The 22,730-nt window shown below is 44.9% G+C and overlaps 1 protein-coding gene across 1 annotated transcript in view; it reads right to left on the bottom strand.

The window, feature by feature from the left end:
* The window catches only part of CTNNA1 (catenin alpha 1), a 252,171-nt gene that overhangs the window by 96,180 nt on the left and 133,261 nt on the right, over nucleotides 1-22,730 (bottom strand). Inside the window, exons 2-5 of the mRNA XM_061456451.1 lie at nucleotides 12,773-12,880; nucleotides 10,649-10,844; nucleotides 978-1,144; nucleotides 71-190 (exon numbers count right to left, since the gene is read on the bottom strand). Of these exons, the coding sequence (XP_061312435.1) occupies nucleotides 71-190; nucleotides 978-1,144; nucleotides 10,649-10,844; nucleotides 12,773-12,877 (588 nt within the window). The 5' untranslated portion in view covers nucleotides 12,878-12,880. The remainder of the gene's footprint in view (nucleotides 1-70; nucleotides 191-977; nucleotides 1,145-10,648; nucleotides 10,845-12,772; nucleotides 12,881-22,730) is intronic.

Raw genomic sequence — 22,730 nt, 5'->3', positions numbered from 1 at the left:
GCAAGGCTGCCTTACGTTCTGATTCTGAAAAAGAAATAACATCCAGAAGAAAGAGCTGCCATCACTATACCTGTTGTCTTTTGGCTGCCATTATGTTAAGCCTGTCCACCTCTGGTTTGAGGGCTTTGTACTGGATACCCAAATCCTGCTCTGTGCCAGCATTTCTTAGTTTCAAGATACCTTCTTCCACCTAAAAGAAAATATATTCATATATTTTTCCAAGTAATACAGTCCAAAGGTCAGGAATTAGTTCAGAATGTACTTCATAGCAGACAGAAAGCCATCTTCCCCTGCCCCTTTTAATTTTCAGAGAGGGAGATACTTCAAAGCCTGATAGCACTGAAGGCTTAGCTTCTACTTCAGAGCCACCACCTACTTGGTTACCAGAAGCAGCCAAGTACATGCATTTGAGAGAATATGAAGGAGCCCAGGGCCCTCACAGAGCTGTGGCAGTGGCCATCGAAGGGCATGAGGAACATGCCCTTCAAAGCACTGCCACCCAAGCAGGCCCAGTATCAGATCTCATTTCATTGCAAATTCTGAACAAACCACCCACCCAGCCTCTTGCTTGTGGGAAGATTTCCTCAAATATTTCAGATTCGTTTCATTTAGTCTACTGAAGCTACTCATCCCTACTAGCTCCAAGGGAGTACTGGTTATAAGAAAGCCGAATTGTTGCTCTAAGATGGAAAGTGCTGCTTATCCCCTGCAGTTGCAGACCATAGTGCTAAAAGTTCAGAATAAAGTACAACACAATGTCAAAAGCTACTGACAATGAGAGTAAAAACAAGTGACAAACATCCACTGCACACGTTTGGCTCAGAGGAAAAACCCTAAAAACCTCCCTGCTCCAGAAGTGACCCATTGACAGTGCACACACCGGGGTCAGCACGCATCATGAAACAAAGCCACTTGACAGAGCACGCCTGGCATACCCAGCGTGGCAAAGTGGATCACAGCAGAAGAACTACACTTACTACTTTCAGTTGAACAAGCAGCTTGTAGACATCTGCCATGTCAGCCAGAATCAGCAGGCGGGTGACGGCGGAGAGGAGGGCGCGCGCCGCCCGCACCATGTTCCCGCGTTTGACAGAGGAGCAGGGGTCATCAGCAAACTCCCCCGAAGCGCTCTTCATCAGGTCACCTGTGCAAGGGGAGGAGAAGGTCTCCCTTCAGAAACACTGTGTGATGTGAGGGGCTGGAATGCTTGCCCAGGAATCCTTACAAGTCTTGAAACAAAAAGCAGTTACTTAAATACAGCCAGCAGTTAAGATCGCATGTAGCTACCTCTAAGTATGGCTACTACACGGTATCAGAAAGAGGGGCTTGTGCAAGGAGGAAGGGTTGGGAAATAACATTTTGGTCCTTATTTCAGACTGTAAAGGTGTTTTAACGTGCCAGAATCCTCTGGAGCGGCAAATCCAGCCATGCCTTTGCTATTACATGTAGGACTGCAGCTCTTTCACAAACTACAATGCTCTCAAAGCTTACACAAAAGCTCCAAGTTGTGTGCATGTAGGAGTTAAGCAGAAAGCAGCAGAAAGTACTGTAACCACCCAAGGAAACGCCGCAGCTCATGGGACTGTAAACAACTCGGAGCAATGACCTGGCTGGATGCGCCCTGGGTTTGCATTCAAAGCAAGGCACCGCTGAGTAAAACGCTTCAGCGTTTCATAGCCCGTGGCTCTGCATCTGGTGCAGGAAGAAAGAATTTGGGTTTCAGATGGTAACAATGCAATTGGTTAATGATAAAAAGCAAAGGCCATTTTACACAACTACAGAAATTCCTCCAGAAGGCATTCGGAAAGCATAAAAGTAATGTCTGCATATAGTCAGGAGTAAATTTTGGCTTTCTCCCCCTCCTTTCTAGGGCAGCACTTTGCTTCCAATACCACGGTTCCTACACAGCAGCAAGTTTTGGAATCCACATTATTATTCTTGGATCTCTCTGCATTTCAGAAACATTTGGTAAACAGCTAGGATTTAGTTTAGAAAATGCTAGGTACCCAAGGCCAAAGATTTGTGGGCAGCTGGAAATGACCTGAAAGCAGGTGAACTGTGCTAGAATCTACTGCTGTGTCAGGGGCTTCCCAAGCCTGTATGAAAAAGCATCCATATGGCCAACCACCACAACAGAAATAGCATGTCTCAGAGAAGACAAGAACCCTAAGTAGTCCTTCACAAGTGAAAGCTGACAGTGCCACCCATAGAGCCCACTAAACAAAATGGGGTTTGATTTGCAGCAAAATCTCAAGATGAGCAGTGGCATCATCCTGCTCACAGCCTGCAGCCAGTACAGCACATCCCCAGTATGGGAAGTGCTTCAATTTTAATGACTTTTTATTTTGAATCTACTATTTTAACTACTCAACAATACCTGCAACTGGAGAGCCTGGGGTTAACCATGCACATACTTACCATCAACAATTAATCTCTTGCCCTGCAAGAGTTTCTAGCAGCCCAAAGGCTCTCCACCTTCGCAGCTAAATACAGCCCAAACACAGCTGCCAGCCTGCCCAAGCAACTACACCATGATACTCAATTTTGTTCACATGCTCCCTCCTATGTAACACCCTTCCATCATCTTAAATAATACGAAGGGTGGCATATAACATTTTCAGATAAAAAATATGCTACTTCAGTACTGTGACAGATGAAAAGAGCTTCTGTCCAACCACATTCCAGCTATGACTATCAATCCAAAGCTATCCCTTACCCAACTTGGAGGAACACAACTCTATTTTAACAAGTGTTGAGAGCCTCAGATTTCCAGATGGGTGAAAGACGACACGTCTCCAATGCTGAAAAACTGCAACCAGCCATGAGATTCTAAACCCCCTACACAGCTGACATGACCCTTTCTTTATTCGTTCTGGAAGAGGATAATAATAGTGAAACTTATGTCACGGCCACAGTATGAAATCTATTAACAATGTCAGGATTTAAGAATATGTGCCAGAACCAAAATTCACTATAAATATTTTCTCCCTGATTTACTCCTATGTCAAATTCCCCATATTTCCAACTCCCAAAAGAGAAGAATGTTATTTTCATTTATTTCCTATTTAAAACAACTTAGGGAGGTGGCCACCCGCTTCCTCCAAATCTCAGAAATTGCCAACAAGGTTAAACCCCAAAATTATCCCCTACCCATCTCTGAAATTGCAACCCTACAAGCCAGTCCTGAAATAAAATGCTATTCCTTTTTATTTTAAGGACAGCCTTGCAAAGATTGAGTGAGTTTCAAACAGCTTGTCAGGGTGTCAAAAAGATAACCAGCTTCCCAGAATTAAAGGAAGATTATATTTAAAGTTGTTGCATATATATTTTTTCCTGCAAATTAAAAGAAAGCTTGTTTCAGGCTGCTTTTACAACAGAAAAAGCAACATGGGGCAGTTATTTTAGCTAGAATCAAAGGGAACTCTGCCCTAAGTGTAAGCGCATACTTACTGCATTAAGTGCACACATTAGCAGTTCAAACTGGATCAACCACCATCTTCTCATTGTTAAATGTGAACCAGAGGTAAAATGCAAGTTTGAAAGCAGGATTTCAAGAGTTAAAAGAAAACAGACTGCAGAAAAGTCAGACTATGAGACCCTGATTATACAGCCGGTACAAATTCTTATATGAGGAATCTGTTTTTCCAATATAACCTTGGATTTCCACTAGATATTATAAGGGAAAGATGATAAAACAGAGTTGAGAAAAGAAGAGGCAATGATAGCCACTCTATGATCTTGTCAATAAAGCACTAAGAATTCAATTAAATCTCATGGAACAAAGCCCATTTCAGAAATAGTAAGATTTTAGTCCATGAAAAGAAAATTACCATTTTCTAGTCTCATTCCCACCATGCCCACAGGGTCTGACAGCACTTTCAGGCAGCACTATTAATCCTCCTCAGCAGCACAGTACACACTGACCATGTCAGAGAGGGCTTGCTTTGTACCAACCCTAACAGGGGTAGGGTTGTAGCAGGGAAGACAGGCAGGGCAAGGCCTAGGACACCCACAGGCACCGATGCTTTTCTTCCCAAGCCAGAACTTTGTGTCCTCACACAGAACAAATCACACAATCACAGAATGGTTTGGGTTGGAAGGGGCCTTAAAGCTCATCCAGTTCCAACCTTTTGCACAGACAAGGACACCTTCCACCAGACCAGGTTGCTCCAAGCCCCATGCAACCTGGCCTTGAATGCTGCCACAGATGGGGCAGCCACAGCTTCTCCAGGCACCCTGTGTCAGTGGCATCACTTTGATGTGATCCATCACTTGTACCCTTCAGCACCTACCAGTTCAAAGCCCATCTCCAGGCTGCTTTGCTGGTAGCATTAGAAATACAATTCCATCATCAGGACGCAGTTCTACCTGCTACTCCCCACCAAACAAAGGCAAGCATGAAATTAAGAGTTTCAAGACCCTACTATTCTGGACACTGAAGTGCTATCTTACCACTAATACCACCTTCAATGTCCATCACGTGTCACAATAAGCTGCTGTTGCTTTCTACAATAAAGGGCAAGCCCAGCAACTCCTTTTGCTGTATCAACATTGGAGATGATACTTATGGCAAAAAAAGGGTTGTGAATTTCTTATTCTTGTCTTCAATTAAATCCATATACTTCCTACAACACTCCTACAGTTTGCCAAGAGCTTTCTCAGAGCTCCCTTAGCTTATGGCTTTTCAAAGATCTCAAGCCTTTGACTAGAGAATTATTTCTGATACAAGTGGTACACTCCTAAGACATTTTTCTTGCAGGAAAACAACTCAGAACTCTTTGCTCCCTTCCATGAAATCAAGCTTGATGGTTACAACAGAATTCAGTCTTTAAGGTCAAGTTACTCTGCAATTGGCCTCCCCCTGTTCCTTGGAACTCTTTAAGCCATGCATCTTGTGTGAAGGTGTCGTGGTTTAAACCCAGTCAGGTAATTCGTTCGCTCACTTCCCCCCCTTTCTTGCCCTCCCCCTGCTCCCAGAGGGACGGAGAGGAGAATCGAAAAGAATGCAACTCCCACGGGTTGAGATAACAGTTTAGTAACTAAGGTATAACACAGATCACTACTGCTACCACCAATGATAATAATGATAAAGGAAATAACAAGGGAAGAGAATACAAGACCTCAGCACCAGCAGACCGATAACTTGCCCCCCCTCAGCCCGACCAAGCACCAACCGATACCTCCTCCAACCCTGCAGTCTCCCAGCCCTTCCGGCTAACTCCCCGTTACATCCTGGGCATGACGTGCTGTGGTATGGAATAGCTCTTTGGTCAGTTTGGGTCAGGTGTCCTGTCTCTGCTTCCTCCCGGCTTCCCCTCCTCCCTGGCAGAGCATGAGGCTCACAAAGTCCTTGGCCAAACCAAAACATCTCTATCAGCTCTGTTCCCGAGCCGAAAGTCAAAACACTGCACTGCACCAGCTACCAAGGAGGAGAAACATGACTGCTACTGCTGAACCCAGGACATTATCCACCCCTTATTCCATACCATTCACGTCATGCTCAGATCCCACATTTTCAATATACCATCACTCTTATCTCGGTGCACTCTTATCTTAGTGCATGGACCAGTCCCTATAAAGCTGCTGTGTCCCATCTGGTCCATGTCAGGCTCCATCTCTTATAACAGTCTTCCAGAGCAGGAGAGACTGTGTGCAGTGTTCACACTCGTGAATAAACTGGGCAATAGTGTCCATTGTTAAGTCCACCCCTCGATCATGAGTCCATCTCTGTGTTGCATCTCTGCTCTGATGGCCTGAAGTGCCATGGGCCCACCAGGCTCAAAATAATTCACTGTCCCCTTAAGCAGTTTCTGCAGCTTGTTGCTGGGGACTCCACACAGCTGCCTTCCATCTCCGGTGCTTCCAAAGCACTGGAGGGGCCCAGTGGACTAGATACTTGCCCATACTGTCCCACACACCCTGCCACTCATGACTCTCCAGCCTTGGGGAAAACCTCTTGGTCCCCCTATATTGTCGGCTAATCCCAGACAAGACCCAAACCTGACTCTGCTTAACTTTTGAGATCAGACAAAATGGTTGTGGGTAGAACACAGTCTGTGTGTGTGCCAACATGCTGATCCCCATCACAATCAGCAGGCAGGTCCCAAGGATACCCAAAGGCCATTCAGAGCCTTCACAACTCTCAAACGATGCTGCTGTACTTGTCACTGGGGCTGGTGTAGCTGCTGTGCTTGCCGGCTCTCCCACCGCCAGCTTCTCTTTTCCTGAGTCCAGCTCTTCCTCCTCTGCCTTGCTGGGAAACGCTGCGTGGTCTCCTGCGTCCTCCTGGGGCTCGGCGGGCGGCTTCCGGGGAATGCTCTCGGCCGTCGCGGGGCTCGGCTCGGCCGCGGGGCTCAGCTCCTCCGCGGGGCTCGGCTCCTCCGCCGCCTTCTCCCGCTGCTCGGCAGCCGCCTCCTTCCTCTCCTCGACCGCCCCGACCTCCTCCACCGGCAGCCGTCCCCTCGCAGCCTCCGGCCCCGCTCCCGCCGCCGGTTGCTCCCCGGGGCCGCTCTCCCGGGCCGCTTCAGCAGCCGCCGGCTCCCGGGGCCGCTCCCCCTCAGTTCCCCGCAGCCTCACAAAGATGGAGAGTAGAGCGAGGGCCAGGACGGTGAAGAGCAGCCGGACGGCCAGGTACACGTCCACGGCCACGTTTGTCCCGCCCTGCTGCTGGAGCCCGCCCGTATTACAAGCCATTGCCATAAAGCACAGTGAGACAAGAACCTTAGCCCAGGCCCCACACTTGATAAACACTAACACAGCAAATACCGGCTCTACGTAAGTTACAACGGTCTGAAGCTGTGAGATCAAGAAGAACAACTCTGATACCCAATAAATCAGCATTGTGACGAATGACTATTAATCCAGTCAAATCTGTCGTCATCTCAACCCTTCGTGGGTTCGAGCCCCACGTTGGGCGCCAAAAAAGAACTGTCGTGGTTTAAACCCAGTCAGGTAATTCGTTCGCTCACTTCCCCCCCTTCCTTGCCCTCCCCCTGCTCCCAGAGGGACGGAGAGGAGAATCGAAAAGAATGCAACTCCCACGGGTTGAGATAACAGTTTAGTAACTAAGGTATAACACAGATCACTACTGCTACCACCAATGATAATAATGATAAAGGAAATAACAAGGGAAGAGAATACAAGACCTCAGCACCAGCAGACCGATAACTTGCCCCCCCTCAGCCCGACCAAGCACCAACCGATACCTCCTCCAACCCTGCAGTCTCCCAGCCCTTCCGGCTAACTCCCCGTTACATCCTGGGCATGACGTGCTGTGGTATGGAATAGCTCTTTGGTCAGTTTGGGTCAGGTGTCCTGTCTCTGCTTCCTCCCGGCTTCCCCTCCTCCCTGGCAGAGCATGAGGCTCACAAAGTCCTTGGCCAAACCAAAACATCTCTATCAGCTCTGTTCCCGAGCCGAAAGTCAAAACACTGCACTGCACCAGCTACCAAGGAGGAGAAACATGACTGCTACTGCTGAACCCAGGACAGAAGGACAGTTGAAAGAACATTTTATGGTTTCAGAATTTGCCTCACTGCTCAATTCTGGAGAAAGCTTCCTTCAAACACAGGGTGCAAAGACACCACACTGCATCAGGAGGTTCACTCCCCCACATCTGCAACTGTGAAACATGATCAAAGTCCACAGGATTCACAAGAGCATTCAGACATTCTCTTATTGCAAACCCTAAGCACAGGCTTAAGATTTTTAATTTTAAGCTGTAATTTTTGGTCTTTCATGTAAAATTACCATAGGCAGAAACACAATAGTAAGAGCATTGCTAATAGCCTGGATCCTTGCACTAGCACGCAGATAAAACTACAGGCACCGGTACTGCAGGAAAACAGGAACAGCCTGGTCAGCCTGACCTGAAACAAATCTCCCTCTTGACCCCAGAGTTTGCAAACTGTCTTGGTGCCAATCACCTGGATAAGAAACTGGTTCAGTCCCAAAATGCCTTCCAACAGCACCAGAAGAGCCAACCATTTCAATGTACAGTGAACTTCATGCTTCATAACAAAGTAAAACCCTACAAAGAACTTTCAACAGGGAAAGTAAGACTGGGCAAGACCAATATTGCCCCTTTTACCGCCTAACAAAATTCCAATGGCAGAAATTAATGCAACAAACACCATTAGGATGCTGAAATCCAAAACATTCCCACCAGACTTCTTCCCAGTGCTATGTCTCCTCTATAACCACAGCAGGATCTAATCTGAAAAACATTTTGGTTTTTGTCTCTACTATTCTGTTCAAAACTGTAAGGAGTTTCACTACTTTAAAAGAAGTCAGAAGTCCAAAGCTTTAAAGGGCCAGGAACCTTACTACAGGATATTTTATGAACTTGTTTAATATTTAAAGCAAGTTGTAATTTATTCTTCCACTGTAAAAAAATCAAGACAACTTTGAAGATCCACTTACACTGATTTAGTATGTAGCAGTGCTATTATTCATTCTAAATAACTCTTTTCCCTTCTTTGTTTTTACCCCCAACAAATGGGAGTTTAGGAACAAGTGTACTCACTGAAGTCGTGCACCCTCTCCATCATCCTCCTGCTAGGCTAAAAAAAAACCACTTTAATTTCCTCTGATGGGACAAGTTATCTATTGTCCTAATCATCTTCATAACCCCTGCCTGCATTCATTCATCTTTTTTTATTATGGTAACTAAACTGCTCCCTGGTCTAAATAGAGGCATTATTAATTCTATTCTCCTGTCTTCTGCTGAAGATAAATGGTGCTGTACATCTACAATCCCACTGCTGCTGTCAGACACACAGATGCTGCCAGTTCACCATCACCCTGCTGATGACCATGACACCCAGGTTCTTTCCTCTGCTTTTGCCTCCATGGCAAAAGGAGGATAATGACACCAAAACCCACAAGTTTTGCTAAGCACGTACACAGGCTTTGCACTACACTTCCCTCATGCCTGCCATTCATGGATTCAAGTGGTCTACCACAATCCTGGAAGCTCTTCTGAAGTGCACAGACTATATACAAACACATACCTTGAGATTCTGTAGCTCTTTGCTTTTATTAGCATAGGAGAGCTGCAATCCTCCTCTGGGCATTGGAGGTAGTCAGAATTCCCTCTGTTGTATCTCATTTTTCATCATTTGCTTCTAATTTCCTCAAAGGTTGGCTTGCTTTTCAATTTCCTCACGTAAGAGTTGCTATGCTAAACCTGACCAGACACTAGCGCCATGACAGGGCACAGCCCTGGTAGTACTGCCCCAGCAGCCCACACCCCACAACCAATTGTGGCACCAGTTTTGTTCAGGCAACCCTTCAAGTATAATCCTCATGCACCCAGCTTCAGAAAGCAGGTCTGGCTATCCTCTCTATGCACGAGATCTCATGCAAACTGCAAACAGTACAAAGGGAGGAAAAAGTAAAATGACATTAAGGTGGAAGGTTATTCCACTCCAGCACCACTCAGTTATGAACTCCATCCCCCTGTCACAAGCTCAACAGAGCAGGGAGGTTTGAGACTACATGTAGACTGATGGCAAAGAAGGGGTCAAAAAGCAAGTGAAAGGGTCATCTTGGAGGTTTTTGTATAAGTCTCCCCTTTCTACCAGCTTCTCACTGTAAATGCAACTACAAACTCAGCTAACAGAACTTCTCAATCCTGAGGGCTGAGTACAGCTCCCTCACTTACTACTATTACAAGAGTCATTTGAAGGAGCTCATCTGAGCTCTGACTCAATTCTGAGCAGCCAGCAAACACCAGGAATTAAAGGCTTTAAGACAAAGCTTTCGTTTCTTTGGTGTTGGTGGCTGTTGTTCAATTAAGCCAACTCAATTAGCCCCTTATATTGCGGCCCTCTTATGCTGATCTTTCCTTGGTCTGTCAACCAGGCTCATCCAGAACTTAGAACCATTTTCAAGTAATACTTCATCTCTCTGCAGCTTCAGCTATGAACAAGTAATTAATGCTAATGAGCTTTCCTTTTCTTGCAGCAGCAGCCGTCACCATTAATACCAGTTGACTGAGTTTCACTGAAGCATAGAAAAAGCTCATGCCTGGAAGAATGATAGATGATTTATGAGCAACAATATTTACTAGTGTGTATTTTAAAGTAAGCCGGCTCCATCGGCTTTTCTTGCAGGTCTTCTCCAAGAAAGTAAAAAAGAAAATTATAAAAATCAACACTAGATGATGTGGGGGAGGAAGCTGGAATATTTAGTCAAGGTCCTTGCGTTCTGTTTGTTGCTGTTTGCATTTTGCATATTGGAGACACCAGGCTCTGTCAAGTCAACACTCAGCTCTTCCTCCTACAATGCTGTTTGTATGCATGCAAATATTGAAGAAGCTATTGATATATTCGAGATGTAGTTCCAGAACATTTGCAGAAATGGGGGGGGGGGGGGGGGGGAGGAAGTTTACTTTTTAGCCTAAACTGAGTTTTAAACGCTCTTCAAAGAATCAGCCTTTCTGCTTCTTTTCTCAATCTCTACCTGGGACACCCAATTTTCCAGTTCATATTACTCCTCAAGGAAGACAGCAAGACAAGCCAAGAATCTACATAAGCAGAGAGGTACAGAGTCATCAGAACAGCAAAAGGGAAACAAGAAATCAGAGCAAGTTCTACTTGCTCTGAAAATCCACAGCTTTACAAGGTACCAGACACATAACTCTTACCTTGCTTACGAACATCTTCCACAGCCGCTACCAGCTCCTCTTTAAGGAACTGGCTCTCTTTTGCAATTTTATCTCCTTTCTCCAGGAAATTCTCTGTTGCTTGTTCAACCGAAGCAGCCAGAACATGGGCCTTTTTAGAACGCCCTCGCTTTTTATTAGAGGGGCCCTTGTTGCTGGTGTTAACAAGTGTTGTTACCTAAAGACACAGATGGAAGGGGAAAAACAAAATCAAAAAGAACAAATTGGAAGTTCATCAATTTGACAGCAAGGCCACATGTATTTTTACCTGCAGTACTGCCAGCTCCAAAGGTTAAACCCAAACAAGCATTTCCACATTACCATGCTCCTTTACTCCTCAGATGAGCACTATAAATTCAGCTAAACTGCTTACAGATTTTTCTTTACAGCAGCAGACCCAAAAACTCGATTTGAAGGATTGAGAGCTATTTGTATTTTTGACCAACAGCAATCTCACCAACAGGCCAGAGCTATTTGGCACCACATAAAGAGAGAATAAGCTGGGATAATTAGTTTGGGATAGCTATCCAGGTGAAAAAAAAAAAAGACCCCAAACAAGGTTGAAGCCATTATCTACAGAAATCTAGCACCACAGTATCCTTCCAGTTCAAAACAACAGCCAATGGACAAAATGCAGAGTGAAGGACTTCCTAGAGCTCATTACTTCCCTAAAACAACCAAAATGGAACTCTCCCAGTCCTCCTGCAAATATTATTTCCAAGTTCTATGTCTGAACATAGACTGAAACACTGCTAGGAGCTGATCTCCAGTGGCCAGATGACCACCAGGTACTCCCTTAGCTCTCTTAGGGATAAGGATCCATCCTCTTCAGGCTGATGTCACAAAATCCATGCGCACTTTTCCACTTGCATCCCCCCCCCCCCCCCCCCCCTTTTGTGTTGAATCTAGGAAAAATGCATTCAAAGGTACTTCAGAGGGACATTAAATTACAACACTAATAATATAGCCCAAGGACTGCTGACATAAAGGTCCTCAGAGCTGAATCCATCTTCTCAGGAGGGTGATTCAGAGAGGGAAAGCCATCAGCTGGGAATATCACTGTCAGTTAACGTGGAGCATTTGTACTGGGTAGTCTCAGCTCACCATGTAATACAGATAAAGAACAAGTTACACCAAAGCAATTTACTCTGTCTTCTCTTTTGCCAGTCACATCATTCTCAAAATTTGGGACTGCCTGTTGTGCTACTTGAGGAATAAGTCCCAGACACTGAATATGGACAAAGAGGTCTTATAAACACGTTTGCTCAGTTAACTTTGTGAAACTGGGACAATTTCTCTTAAGGAAAGACTTCACCAATACTCAGGCTAGAAAGCTATGTAGTAGATCACCCGACAGCACATCTCAGTATCTAGAGGGAGCAAAGGGCAGGTATAGACAGCAGCTTGGTGATTAAAGAGATGTTAACACTGGAAGCAGAAGTCGATGGCTGCAGTCTGTGCTCAGCAGGAGTTGTGTCCAGTTCATTGTCAGTTTAAAACTTTCATATTTCAGGAAAACAATGCTAAAACAGATGAGTTAACCATCTCCAGTGCACCTTCTCTTTGAGGCCTCCAAGAAAATCCCTTCCAAGAACCTTCACAGCTTACATTTACAAGACTTACTCTAGCTTCCCCTCATTCCTCAGTGCATGTCACTCAACATTATACACCATGCAGAAATAAGCTTTTATTCACAAAACCAGCATAACATGTAGGCAGAAATTTAAAGAAAGCATATCTTTTACAAGATATACTGAAACTGTAACAAAGGCTTATAAGGTCTCCCCTGAGCCTTCCCTTCTCCAGGCTGAACAAGCCTAGCTTTTTAAAGACTCAACAAATAAACAGCGCAGCACACCACCCAAAACACAGATTAGTCACTAACATGCATTTCTGCACTCCGAATCAAAATATCATGTCTTATTGGGTGGTGAAGCAGCACAGTCTTTCTACACTCGCCCAGTAAACCCATCACAATAAAACTGTACAAAAATTACTTGTATGCTTTTCTCCACCTTTAGATTTGTAGTGGGTTTACTTCAAGAATTTACATTTTGAGCGTTACTTAACAAAAATAATACAGGTTTTGCCCCTTTTTTTTCCTACCTGTGTAACAAGAGGCTCAAGTAGTCTTTCAACTGCCAGTGTTCTTATCTCCAAGCTTTTGGGGTCCCATTTGAAGTTAACGTTGCCTGCAGTAACAGCAGTCATTTCTAGGAAAAGAAGATAGCTACATGAATACAACTTTATTATTATTAATACTGCTGCAAAGTATTTTAAAATGAGTTGAAGTGGAGGCTATTAAACACACAACACATCCATTTGATGTAAGTTAAGGTTATACTGTCTCGGGAAATACCAGGTTTGGTTCAGCTGGCAATAGTTTAAAAAGCTGCCTGGTATGACAATATACAGACATAACCATGTCTTGTTTAGAAAATAAAAACAAGACCAAGTAAAAATTCACCAAAACCTATTGAGAAGCCACAATATTTTATCAGAGCAATGATGAGATGGGCAATGACAAGACAGTCTGCTCCTCAGTGGTCCCCAACCAACAGGAAAGGGCCTCACAGGTACCAGGGGCACATTACCCATGCAGCTGGAGGCTAAGGAAGCAATCCCTTCCAAATTCCTGCTGCCTCCCTCCAAGAGAGCTGTCTTGTGGCCTCAGTCCAGCTGCGATATGCAGCCCAAGGTCTTGGGGGAGCAGAAGGGAACACCTCAACTTCAACAGTACCATTAAGCTGCTACTGTTCTCAGCTCCACCATCAAGCACTGCCCCAAATGCTTTGTCAAGCCAGGAGCCAGGTTCTAACTTAATTCACTCCTCCTACATCCAATTCACCTTTGGAAGTACAAAGATAAAATCATGAATATAAGCCTTATAAAGCCAGAAAATCCAGTTGGTTCATATTTAGCAGCTCACGTATCTATTACACTTCCCCTTAACATTTACATAGGAGGAAAAAGCAAATTTGCATGAAGAGATCTGTTAAAAGCTGTCACTGAGCTGTTCCTGCCCGTTACAGTTTTATATCAACATCCCAATGGAACAGCAAATATGATTACAGGGAAAGTTGTGAAACTACTAAAATAGCTCAGCTTTTGAAAGCATTAAAAGAATTAAAAATTATGAACTACCATCACAACCACCATTAGCGTAACACTGTGATGCTGTACTGCACAAAGGAACAACCAGAACCATCATCTCAGTTTAAAAATGGATTTAAAGGACACAGGTGCATAAAACCAGTTCGTACCACTTCAGACTTAATATATTCCAGATCTTCCTGCTTTTGGTTACCCTCAAAATTCAAGATTAGACTAAACCCACGTTGTAACTATTTATTTTTAAAAACCCCAGAAGAGAACTACATTTCCAACGTCTCCTTCCACCCCTTCTCCTAAGCACCTGCTGCTGAAGTTGTATTAAAGCTTTTATCAGCTATGTAAAGCCAGCATCTTTAAACCTTGCTCTGGTCAGGACATCGCCTGCACAGGATCCCCACAGAGAGATTGCTCTGACAGCACCAGATGTCCCTGAGCTGCCAGCAGAGCACAACGCCCCATTGTTTTTAAACTGGAGGCAAGGCACTAATTTTGGTCACAAGCAATGTGGAGGACACATACCAACAACCAACCGTTTCATACCAGCACGCCAACACTAACAGTTAAACATGCAGAAACATCACAGCCCTGGCTGCTTGTTTCCCATTGAAGAATAAAACCTCTCAGGCAGGCACTCAAGAAGCTCAGCCTGAAAGGACATGAAGAAGTCAGACCATCATCACAGAATCACATTCTAGTTTGGCTTGGAAGGGACCCTGAAGCTCCTCCAGTTCCAACATTCTGCCACAGGCAGGGACACCTTCCACTAGACCAGGCTGCTCCAAGCCCCATCACCTGGCTTCACTTCAAGGCACCTCCATGGCAGGCTGACCCCAAGCCATGCCATAATGCCACCACGGACATGAATCAATAGCTGAAGTACTCACTACACTGCTGAAATCAGACCTTTGCCCTGCAAAGCCTACGTGCTGTCAAACGCTGAAATACAACTTCACAAGGTGCAAAGTGGGGTTTTTTCACCTCACCTGCATTCAGCCTTCCACTTACACCCACACTGAGGAGAGAGAACTCAAAAAGCTGAAAGCTTGAAAAGAAAATAGGAATAGGCTGGGCCATGCTAGCATACACACAACATGTCTGACTGGTTTAAATCAAAAAGCTTGAAGGTGTCGATGAAGGGTCCCAGCTCCTGCAGCTGTGGAAACCCAACTGAGCTGAGTGCAGGAAGGTGGAGGACTGCCACCTCCACCTCCTCGCTCTCCCTCTGATGCTTCCCACTAAGTCCTGTGAAATCACTGATTATCCTTCTACCCCAATTACCCTCTTCCTCTTCTGCGGGTCCAGATCCACCCTAGCTTGTGCTGTGGCCCAGACACTGGCAGAGGGTGAGCTGTGAAGTGTCCTTCACCCGCAGCAGCATCCCACCTCAGCAAGGAATTACACTGGTTTATTCCCTCCTGATTAGCTAGGGGTGAACGCTTCCTATGTAAGAAGCCAAGAAAAAACACACTGAAAGATTTTATGGTTTCTGAAAAAACATGACCAGGGCTCTGAAAAGCCCATTAGGTTTCTAGGTAAAAGCTGTTTCTGTGTATTTAATTGTTATACCTCTTGCAGAAACAAAGTGCAGGACGAGGTAACCATGAGAAGATACATTAATTGTATTAGTAAGATAATGAAGGCAATTCATCTGAGAACACGTTAGTATGATAGCTCACAAATTGGCCAAAAGTAATGGTCTATAAAACCACTTAGTATGAACGTTATTGAAATTTATCTAAAAAGCATAACTTGATATCAAATACACTGTTTGGCAGCATGGGTATCATTTGTATACTGCTGTAAATACATTTATTCAATTAAATGCTTGTGAAGAACACACGAACAGGCCACAGCTTACAAATGTGTGTGAGAATGAATGGGGCTGGTGTAAGGGATAAAAGGACAACTGTCATGGACATGCTGAAGCAGAGCTGCACTCTCACCAAGAGAACCCTGTGGAGTTCGCCTTGTTGCTTAAAACAAACTCTTCCAATACCTAAAGAGGGCCTAAAATGACTGCAACTGTCTGGACGATAAGGCAAAGGGGAATGGCTTTAACTTGCCAGAAGGGAGATTGAGATGAGCTCTTAGGCACAAGTTCTTCCCTGTGAGGGTGCTGAGGGGCTGGCACAGGGTGCCCAGAGAAGCTGTGGCTGCCCCATCCCTGGCACTGTTCAACGCTAGGCTGCACAGGGCTTGGAGCAAGCTGCTCTAGTGGAAGGTGTCCCTGCCCATGGCAAGGGCTGGAACTGGATGAGCTTTAAGGTCTCTTCAAGGTCCCAAACCAGTCTGGGATTCTGTGATTTGTGGAAGGCAGGAGCAAGTTCTCTGGGGATAGCTGTTCTTGCAGAGCTGCTCACTGGCTGGAACAGGAACTGTGGAAGCAGCTGCTTTGAACTCTCCCTCCACCGTCGTGTCCTTGCAAGCACACCAAGTCCCTTTAAATATAACTGCACTAGTCTTGAATCATCTGCTACAATTATGAGCACCATCATAACCACTGTAATAACCTGAACAGTTTACAGGTAGTGTGCTTGGCTGGGAGCATGGTCTAAAGTTGGGTCTTCACATGTCCGAGCATTAGATGTGCTGGTAGAGTGCTCCTGCTCTCTGCACTTCATGCTCTGTTTTCAGAGCATCTGGTTCAACTCGACTGTGACATGCAGCTTTGCCCTGTGTTTCCACTTGATAGGCCTTGTGGCCATCTCCTCTTGCTAGCCCTGGTTCTGCTTTGCAGTTCCTGTGGTGGCATGGTGAACCAGATGGATCTCAGCCCACCCGCCAAAAATGGATCTCTCTTCCTCCAGCCAAATCAGTTCTTCCCCAGCTGGTTAATGGCTCAGCCATGGGGAAAGCTGTGCCAGTGCAGAGGGGGTGGGATGTGAAGACAGGAGTGAGTTCCTGGAGGGGTGTGGGAGGATGAATATTGGTTTTAAGCAGCTTTCCTGCTGCTTATGAAACTAGAGGCTGGGCTACCATAACTCTTTGTGCAGTGAGTGGTGCCTTTCTATATTTTCCAGCACTTGAGATTCAGCATCGCTTGCTCTCTTCCGCTGTGTGCTCTGTGCTACTTTGTCCATGAAATTCCTGCTTCCAGTATGTGCACTGCTGTGTGTCCTGTACATGGTAGCTCTGTGGGAGGGAGAACCCATTTCTAGGGCCATCCCAGGTGCCTGAAACTAGTGCTACAGCAGCCTGAGTCTGTGTCCAGAGGACATCCTCTGTCCTTTATTAGATGTTACAGTTACCACAGCCATTGTGGAAATTGTGCCTTGTGGAAGAGGCAACAATTAAAGACTGCTACAGTATTTTCTCACTCGGTTTACTACCTGTTACCATGTTTGAGTTCAATGAGGTGGGAGCTTGTGCAGTCAAAGAATCCCAGACAGGTTTGGGTGGAAGGGACCTTAAAGCTCAGCTGCCTGCCTGGATGTGAGGGTAAGATGCATACAGTGCTCCTGCCAAAAGCCACAACTAAAGATTGTAGTCTGCTCAAAAACTGGTAGCTCAAGGTTTTAAGAATAACTTCAGATACTTCCTTCCAGAATACTGGCAATATAAGTAATTTCTAGGCTTTGGCAAGCTCTGCAGCTTCTTTGCAGAAGTGTCCTAAAGGCACCCAAGGCTTTTTAGAAACCCCATGAAGGAACAGTATGCAGAGCTCACTGCTGGAACTAGACAGCAGTGCTCTCTCAGCATCATGGAGAGGCCAAGTGCTCATGGTCTTGTTCTTCCAGGCTGCATCCCATGTGCACCTGAAGATAGTGCTGGCAGGCTCTCAAGGCACTGCTGGGCTGGTATGTTCCAAGAGATCTGCAACCTCCCAGCCTCTGGGCCTGGGCAAATCTCTTTTAGGTTACACAGAGGAGATCTAAGTGCCCATCTTCTATGCTGCAACTTAAGTCTCACCACCCTGTGCTACCTGAAGAGTCTTCTACATGCTACCTATCAGTCTTCAAATTTTAGCCATCCTAACAGGCTGCTTTCCAAAGACTTTTACCTACACTCACTGCTCTCTTTTGGTTCTTAGGGAAGACAGTATTTCAGGTTATTAGAGAAGGTAGTATTCAGTGATCTCCTAACACAGCAGGGGCTAACTTGGGCCAAGCACAAGAGCACATATTCTGAATTTGATCATTATGCTATCCAAAAACCTAACAAAAGAAAACAGAACAAAAACATTTTATACCTGGGAAGACATTCTCCATTTTAACACCCTTTCTGCTACCCACCTAGTCATTCCCATTTTGTGCAGCCGATTCTGCCCAAGGCACAGCAATACGTACTCAATCACATTTTGCAGATTATTTCTTTCCCTCCTATTTAAGTACTCTAGAGTCATTTTGAATGATAATCCTGCCCTCTACCATGCCTGTAGACTGTCTTTGGATTTTCTATGCAATGTAATGAGAACAGCCCTTATTCCATCACCAAATCATGAGGATGAAGCACAATGGGATTCTAAACCCAGCTTCATCTTCCAGCCAGAAAGTGAACCATCTTCCTTGCTCCCAAAGGAATCTTTTTGGTTTTGTTTAGTTTATTACGTAATCCACCTGATAACCAGCAAGGATCCTTTACCCTTGCTGAAGGCAGAAGACAAGGCAGCAGATGAAGATCTGTGGGAACCAGGTTTCTGACTTCCACCATCTTCTGAACATTTGGGTTTCAAAAAGGTTAAGGCACACTTCCTATTAAACCCAGCTCACATGCAAACATTTCAGCATGGCTACTGACAGTTCAAAACTGCTTCACATATAACTAAAAGTATCTAGGAAAAAAAAGTTCCATTCTTTCCTCTTTCTCTTCACAGTCTCCAAAGGAATTTGCGTCATTTCACAAACAAAGCAATAGTCCTCTCCGCATATGAACACCTGCTAGTCAAGGGTGTTTGGTATATGTGATGCTTTTCAAGGAGGATTTTAGCTGGTTTCACATCAATTATACACAAATCAAACTAGATATAGTCACCCTCTTCTAACACAGCCTTCAACCTTAAATTTTATCTGCTCAGCCACCAAATCCTCTCCTCCACCATAAATGCCATGATGGTGCTACCTCCTTAGAAACCCTTACTATCACAGTTAGAAACATTAATACAAACTTAGATGTTGCATTGACTGTATCCTTCAATTATCAAAACATTTCTGCCACTTGAGTATGTTCAGCTTTGCTACACATTTTTTTAACAGAGCGTAGTAACCAGCAAAGTAAAAAGACAATATTTTGGTTCAGATAAGCGCATTTCTCACCATTACCATTCCAGACCCAGCTCTCATGATTCGTTTTCATATTGTTTTCTCCCTGTTGCTCTTGTGGAGGAGGCCCATAGAGAGCCATCTAAAACTGCTCATCAGAAAGCCTCACACAGCCAGTAACAAATACTTCTCCACTTCTCCCTTTGCTTAGGGAATCTTTAGACCTTGCTACTGAGTTAGGAAATGCAACCTACCCTGAGGAACATCAGTAAAGTTTGTCACCATTTTCTCTTCCACATGGGTGTTTTCTCTAACTAAAGATAGTGTGCCTATAGCATCACCTTTTCCCCTCTGGAACCAGAGCCCATGAGAGCATGTACAAGATTAAGACGTGACACGCCTTCCAAAGCGGTGCATGCTATCTCCTAACAGCTTCCCAACTGCTATAGTACTGTGGATTCAAATAACTTCTTTTCATTCCAAAAATCAGGAATGCATTCTGTCACAACAGGTTGTCGTGACTCTGGCTTGGGGTGGCTATCATTAACAGGATGGAAGGCACACTCTGTACAAGCAGCTTCACTGTGGTGTCCCTGGGACCACAGCAGGGATTTCACAAGTACAAATAAACCGGGTTTTGGAGATGCCAGTGCTAACAGCAGCCCCTCTGCTTTCAGTTGTGTGTTAGGCTCTGATTATTTTCTTTTTGCCAGGATTGCTTTGTCTCAAAGGAGCCAGAAAGGAGGCATATGGCAAGCCAAATCACATGTGAATTGGGCAATTAGCGACTTACTCATGTCACAGTAAGGCATGGATGACATCCTAAAAGGATGCAAGAACCAAACTCATGCTTACCCTCATTGAACTGACCAGATGGATATCCCAGCATGCCCCAACAAGTGTCCAACTCATTTCTGCAGAGTTTTCAGTTTCCAAAACTCAAGCAGGATTCCAACAACAAAGAAAACTGAGAGGGTATCAAGGCACTGCCTTAGAAGACAAGCATGCTTCTTCTAAAAAAGAGAATCTCCTACGTAACTAAGATAAACTTTAACATTCTAGCTGCAAAACTTTGTATTTGGGAAAGGATGTGTCATGAGCTGCAAGATATTAATATTAATAATAAATGGTTCGTTCTGTTTTCACAGTAACATTCATACATTTTATGCTGAAGACCTGCAAGACGAACGGAGTGGAAGACAACTTATAAAAGACTATCTGTTCTGATTTTGGAACTGCTGTACTTTAACTGTTCCTTGTATGAGGCCTGTGACACTCTGGCCACACAGAAGGGCAACACACCTTCATTTTAAGCATATCTTTCATGATCTTATCCCTGTAGTGATGGTAACTTCAAACTCTCAAACCCCAGACCACTGACAGACATCTCACATTCAAGCTGACAGCTTAACAGTTAGTGTTTTCAAACAAACCAAGGGGACCCAGCCTGAGGAAGGGATATGAGACTGGTACATCTGCTGGACCACTCTGATCAAACAGAAGAATGTGGAGCTGTTGGAGGGAGTCCAGAGGAAGCCATGGAGATGCTGCGAGGACTGGAGCAGCTCTGCTCTGGAGCCAGGCTGAGAGAGCTGGGCTGGGTCAGCCTGGAGAAGGCTCCTTAAGGGGAGACCTTAGAGCAGCTCCAGTGCCTAAAGGGGCTACAGGAAACCTGGAGAGGGGCTTTCCAGGACAAGGGCCTGTAGGGACAGGACAAGGGGGAATGACTTTAACCTGCCAGAGGGGAGACTGAGATGAGCTCTTAGGCAGAAGCTCTTCCCTGGGAGAGTGCTGAGGCACTGGCACAGGGTGCCCAGAGAAGCTGTGGCTGCCTCAACCCTGGCAGTTTGCAATGTCAGGTTGGACGGGACTTGGAGCACCCTGCTCTAGTGGAAGGTGTCCCTGCCTGTAGCAAGGGGCTGGAACTGGATGAGCTTTCAGGTCCCTTCCAACACAAATCACTCCCTAGTTCAACCACAGATAGCCCTTCCTACCTCACAGCGTCTCTTCCCACCCTTGAGGCAGAAAACTGCAAAGCTTCTCTAAAATCATTAAGCAATACTGCTGCTCTCTGAACCACTGTACACATTTCAGACCCTAGGGATACACAGTCAGAGGAGATATAATAACCAGGCTGTGGCTACAGAGCACAGCTCTTCCAACCCCAAACCATGCTAGCACAGGTTCCAGCTACCAACCTGAAGTTAACAAGGAATGCAAGAAGAACCTTTTAACAAATTCCATTTTGCCACAAGTATTCCTCAAATAAGAAAAAGTTTGATAGAAATTAGCCTACTTTATCAGCTGGCACAAAAATTTGCCAGTGCTGCAAAATTAATTCTTGCTTGGCTTGCAAAAACCACTGATGGCTGGCAATAAAGGGAAAAGAAAACCTGGGTATTTTTGTTCTGATCATCTTCAGCACTCGAGCTGCAATAAAAAGTGCAGTTTAAGCTCGAGAGTCAGAAATAACCAGAATCTGACCTCACTCAAACCGCATCTTCATACCCAAATTGATACGTCGTTATGCAATACCCTTCAGTGCTTTTAGCTGACCACATCTTTAAGATTGTTAATGAAGGTTTGGATTTAGAACAGTCAAAAGTACACAAATACTGAAGCTGTCTGCGTTCACACATGTTTGAAGAGACTCCTCTAATTAGAGATTCAATGAGACAATTTCCTTAAACATGGAGGAAATGGAGAGTCATGTATTAACAGGGCATAACTACCATACCCGTTCTCACTTGCATGGCCAGCATAGTGGCAACTAAAGACTACAGAGCAAAAATTCAGTGTCGTAAGAGTGAAAGAAGTTTTTCATAGTTTTCTCCATTTGCAAAAGCTACTAGAAGAGCAGCACCCACTGAAGCAAAGCAGAACATGACTGTAAAGATTCTTCAAAGTAAAATGCTTTCTAAAGTTCTTCTGTGAAAAGTAATTTAGAATTCCTTTTTCAGCTCTTCACTTTGATGCAGGAACTTGGACTTGGACTCTGCCAGTCTTATCTCAAAATTACAAAACAATTATTTTTTAAAGAAACAGAAGTAACAAAACCCACAAGTGTGAAGGATGAGAACTTTGTTTGGAGCCTGTGGCAACCTTCAGCAACATCTCTTTAGCTATAAACAGTGAATTAGTTTCATGGGAAAAACTGCACCATTACTGCATGGCCCCAGACTATTCTCAGTTTGCAGCTCCACCAACACATCCTGCAGTTAAGAAGGAGGGATCATAAAAACAAACCCCAGGAAGAAAGACTGAACAGGAATGTAATGCACAAGCACTGTCTGGATAAATTAAGCATCTTTCTTTACAATGCCTGGCAGATAGGGCAAGGGGGAATGCTCTTAAACTGACAGAGTTGAGACTGAGATGAGCTCTTAAGCACAAGTTCTTCCCTGTGAGGGTGCTGAGGGGCTGGCACAGGGTGCCCAGAGAAGCTGCAGCTGCCCCATCCCTGGCAGTGTTCAGGGCCAGGTTGGAGCAAGCTGCTCTAGTGGAAGGTGTCTCTGCCTGTGGTAGGGGTTGGAACTGGATGAGCTTCAAGGTTCCTTCCAACCCTAACCACTCTGTGATTCTATGAATATGCAGGGTAGGATGCTCTAACACCCCCCAATTCCTCTCCACACAAACTGTCAATAGGCTGCAGATACTGAGAACAGAGAGCACTGACTGATGAAAACTTTGCAAATTCTCCAGAAGAGCATAGTAATTATGAAAACACACTGGTGCGATGATTTTTGGATGCT

Source organism: Pezoporus flaviventris, unplaced genomic scaffold, assembly GCF_033815535.1.
Source record: "Pezoporus flaviventris isolate CSIRO_AGI_PZ_B2104156 unplaced genomic scaffold, CSIRO_AGI_Pfla_v1 ptg000023l, whole genome shotgun sequence".
Lineage (NCBI taxonomy): Eukaryota > Metazoa > Chordata > Aves > Psittaciformes > Psittacidae > Pezoporus > Pezoporus flaviventris.
Note: the sequence above shows the minus strand (reverse complement) of the source record. Positions and strands in the feature narration are given on the sequence as shown.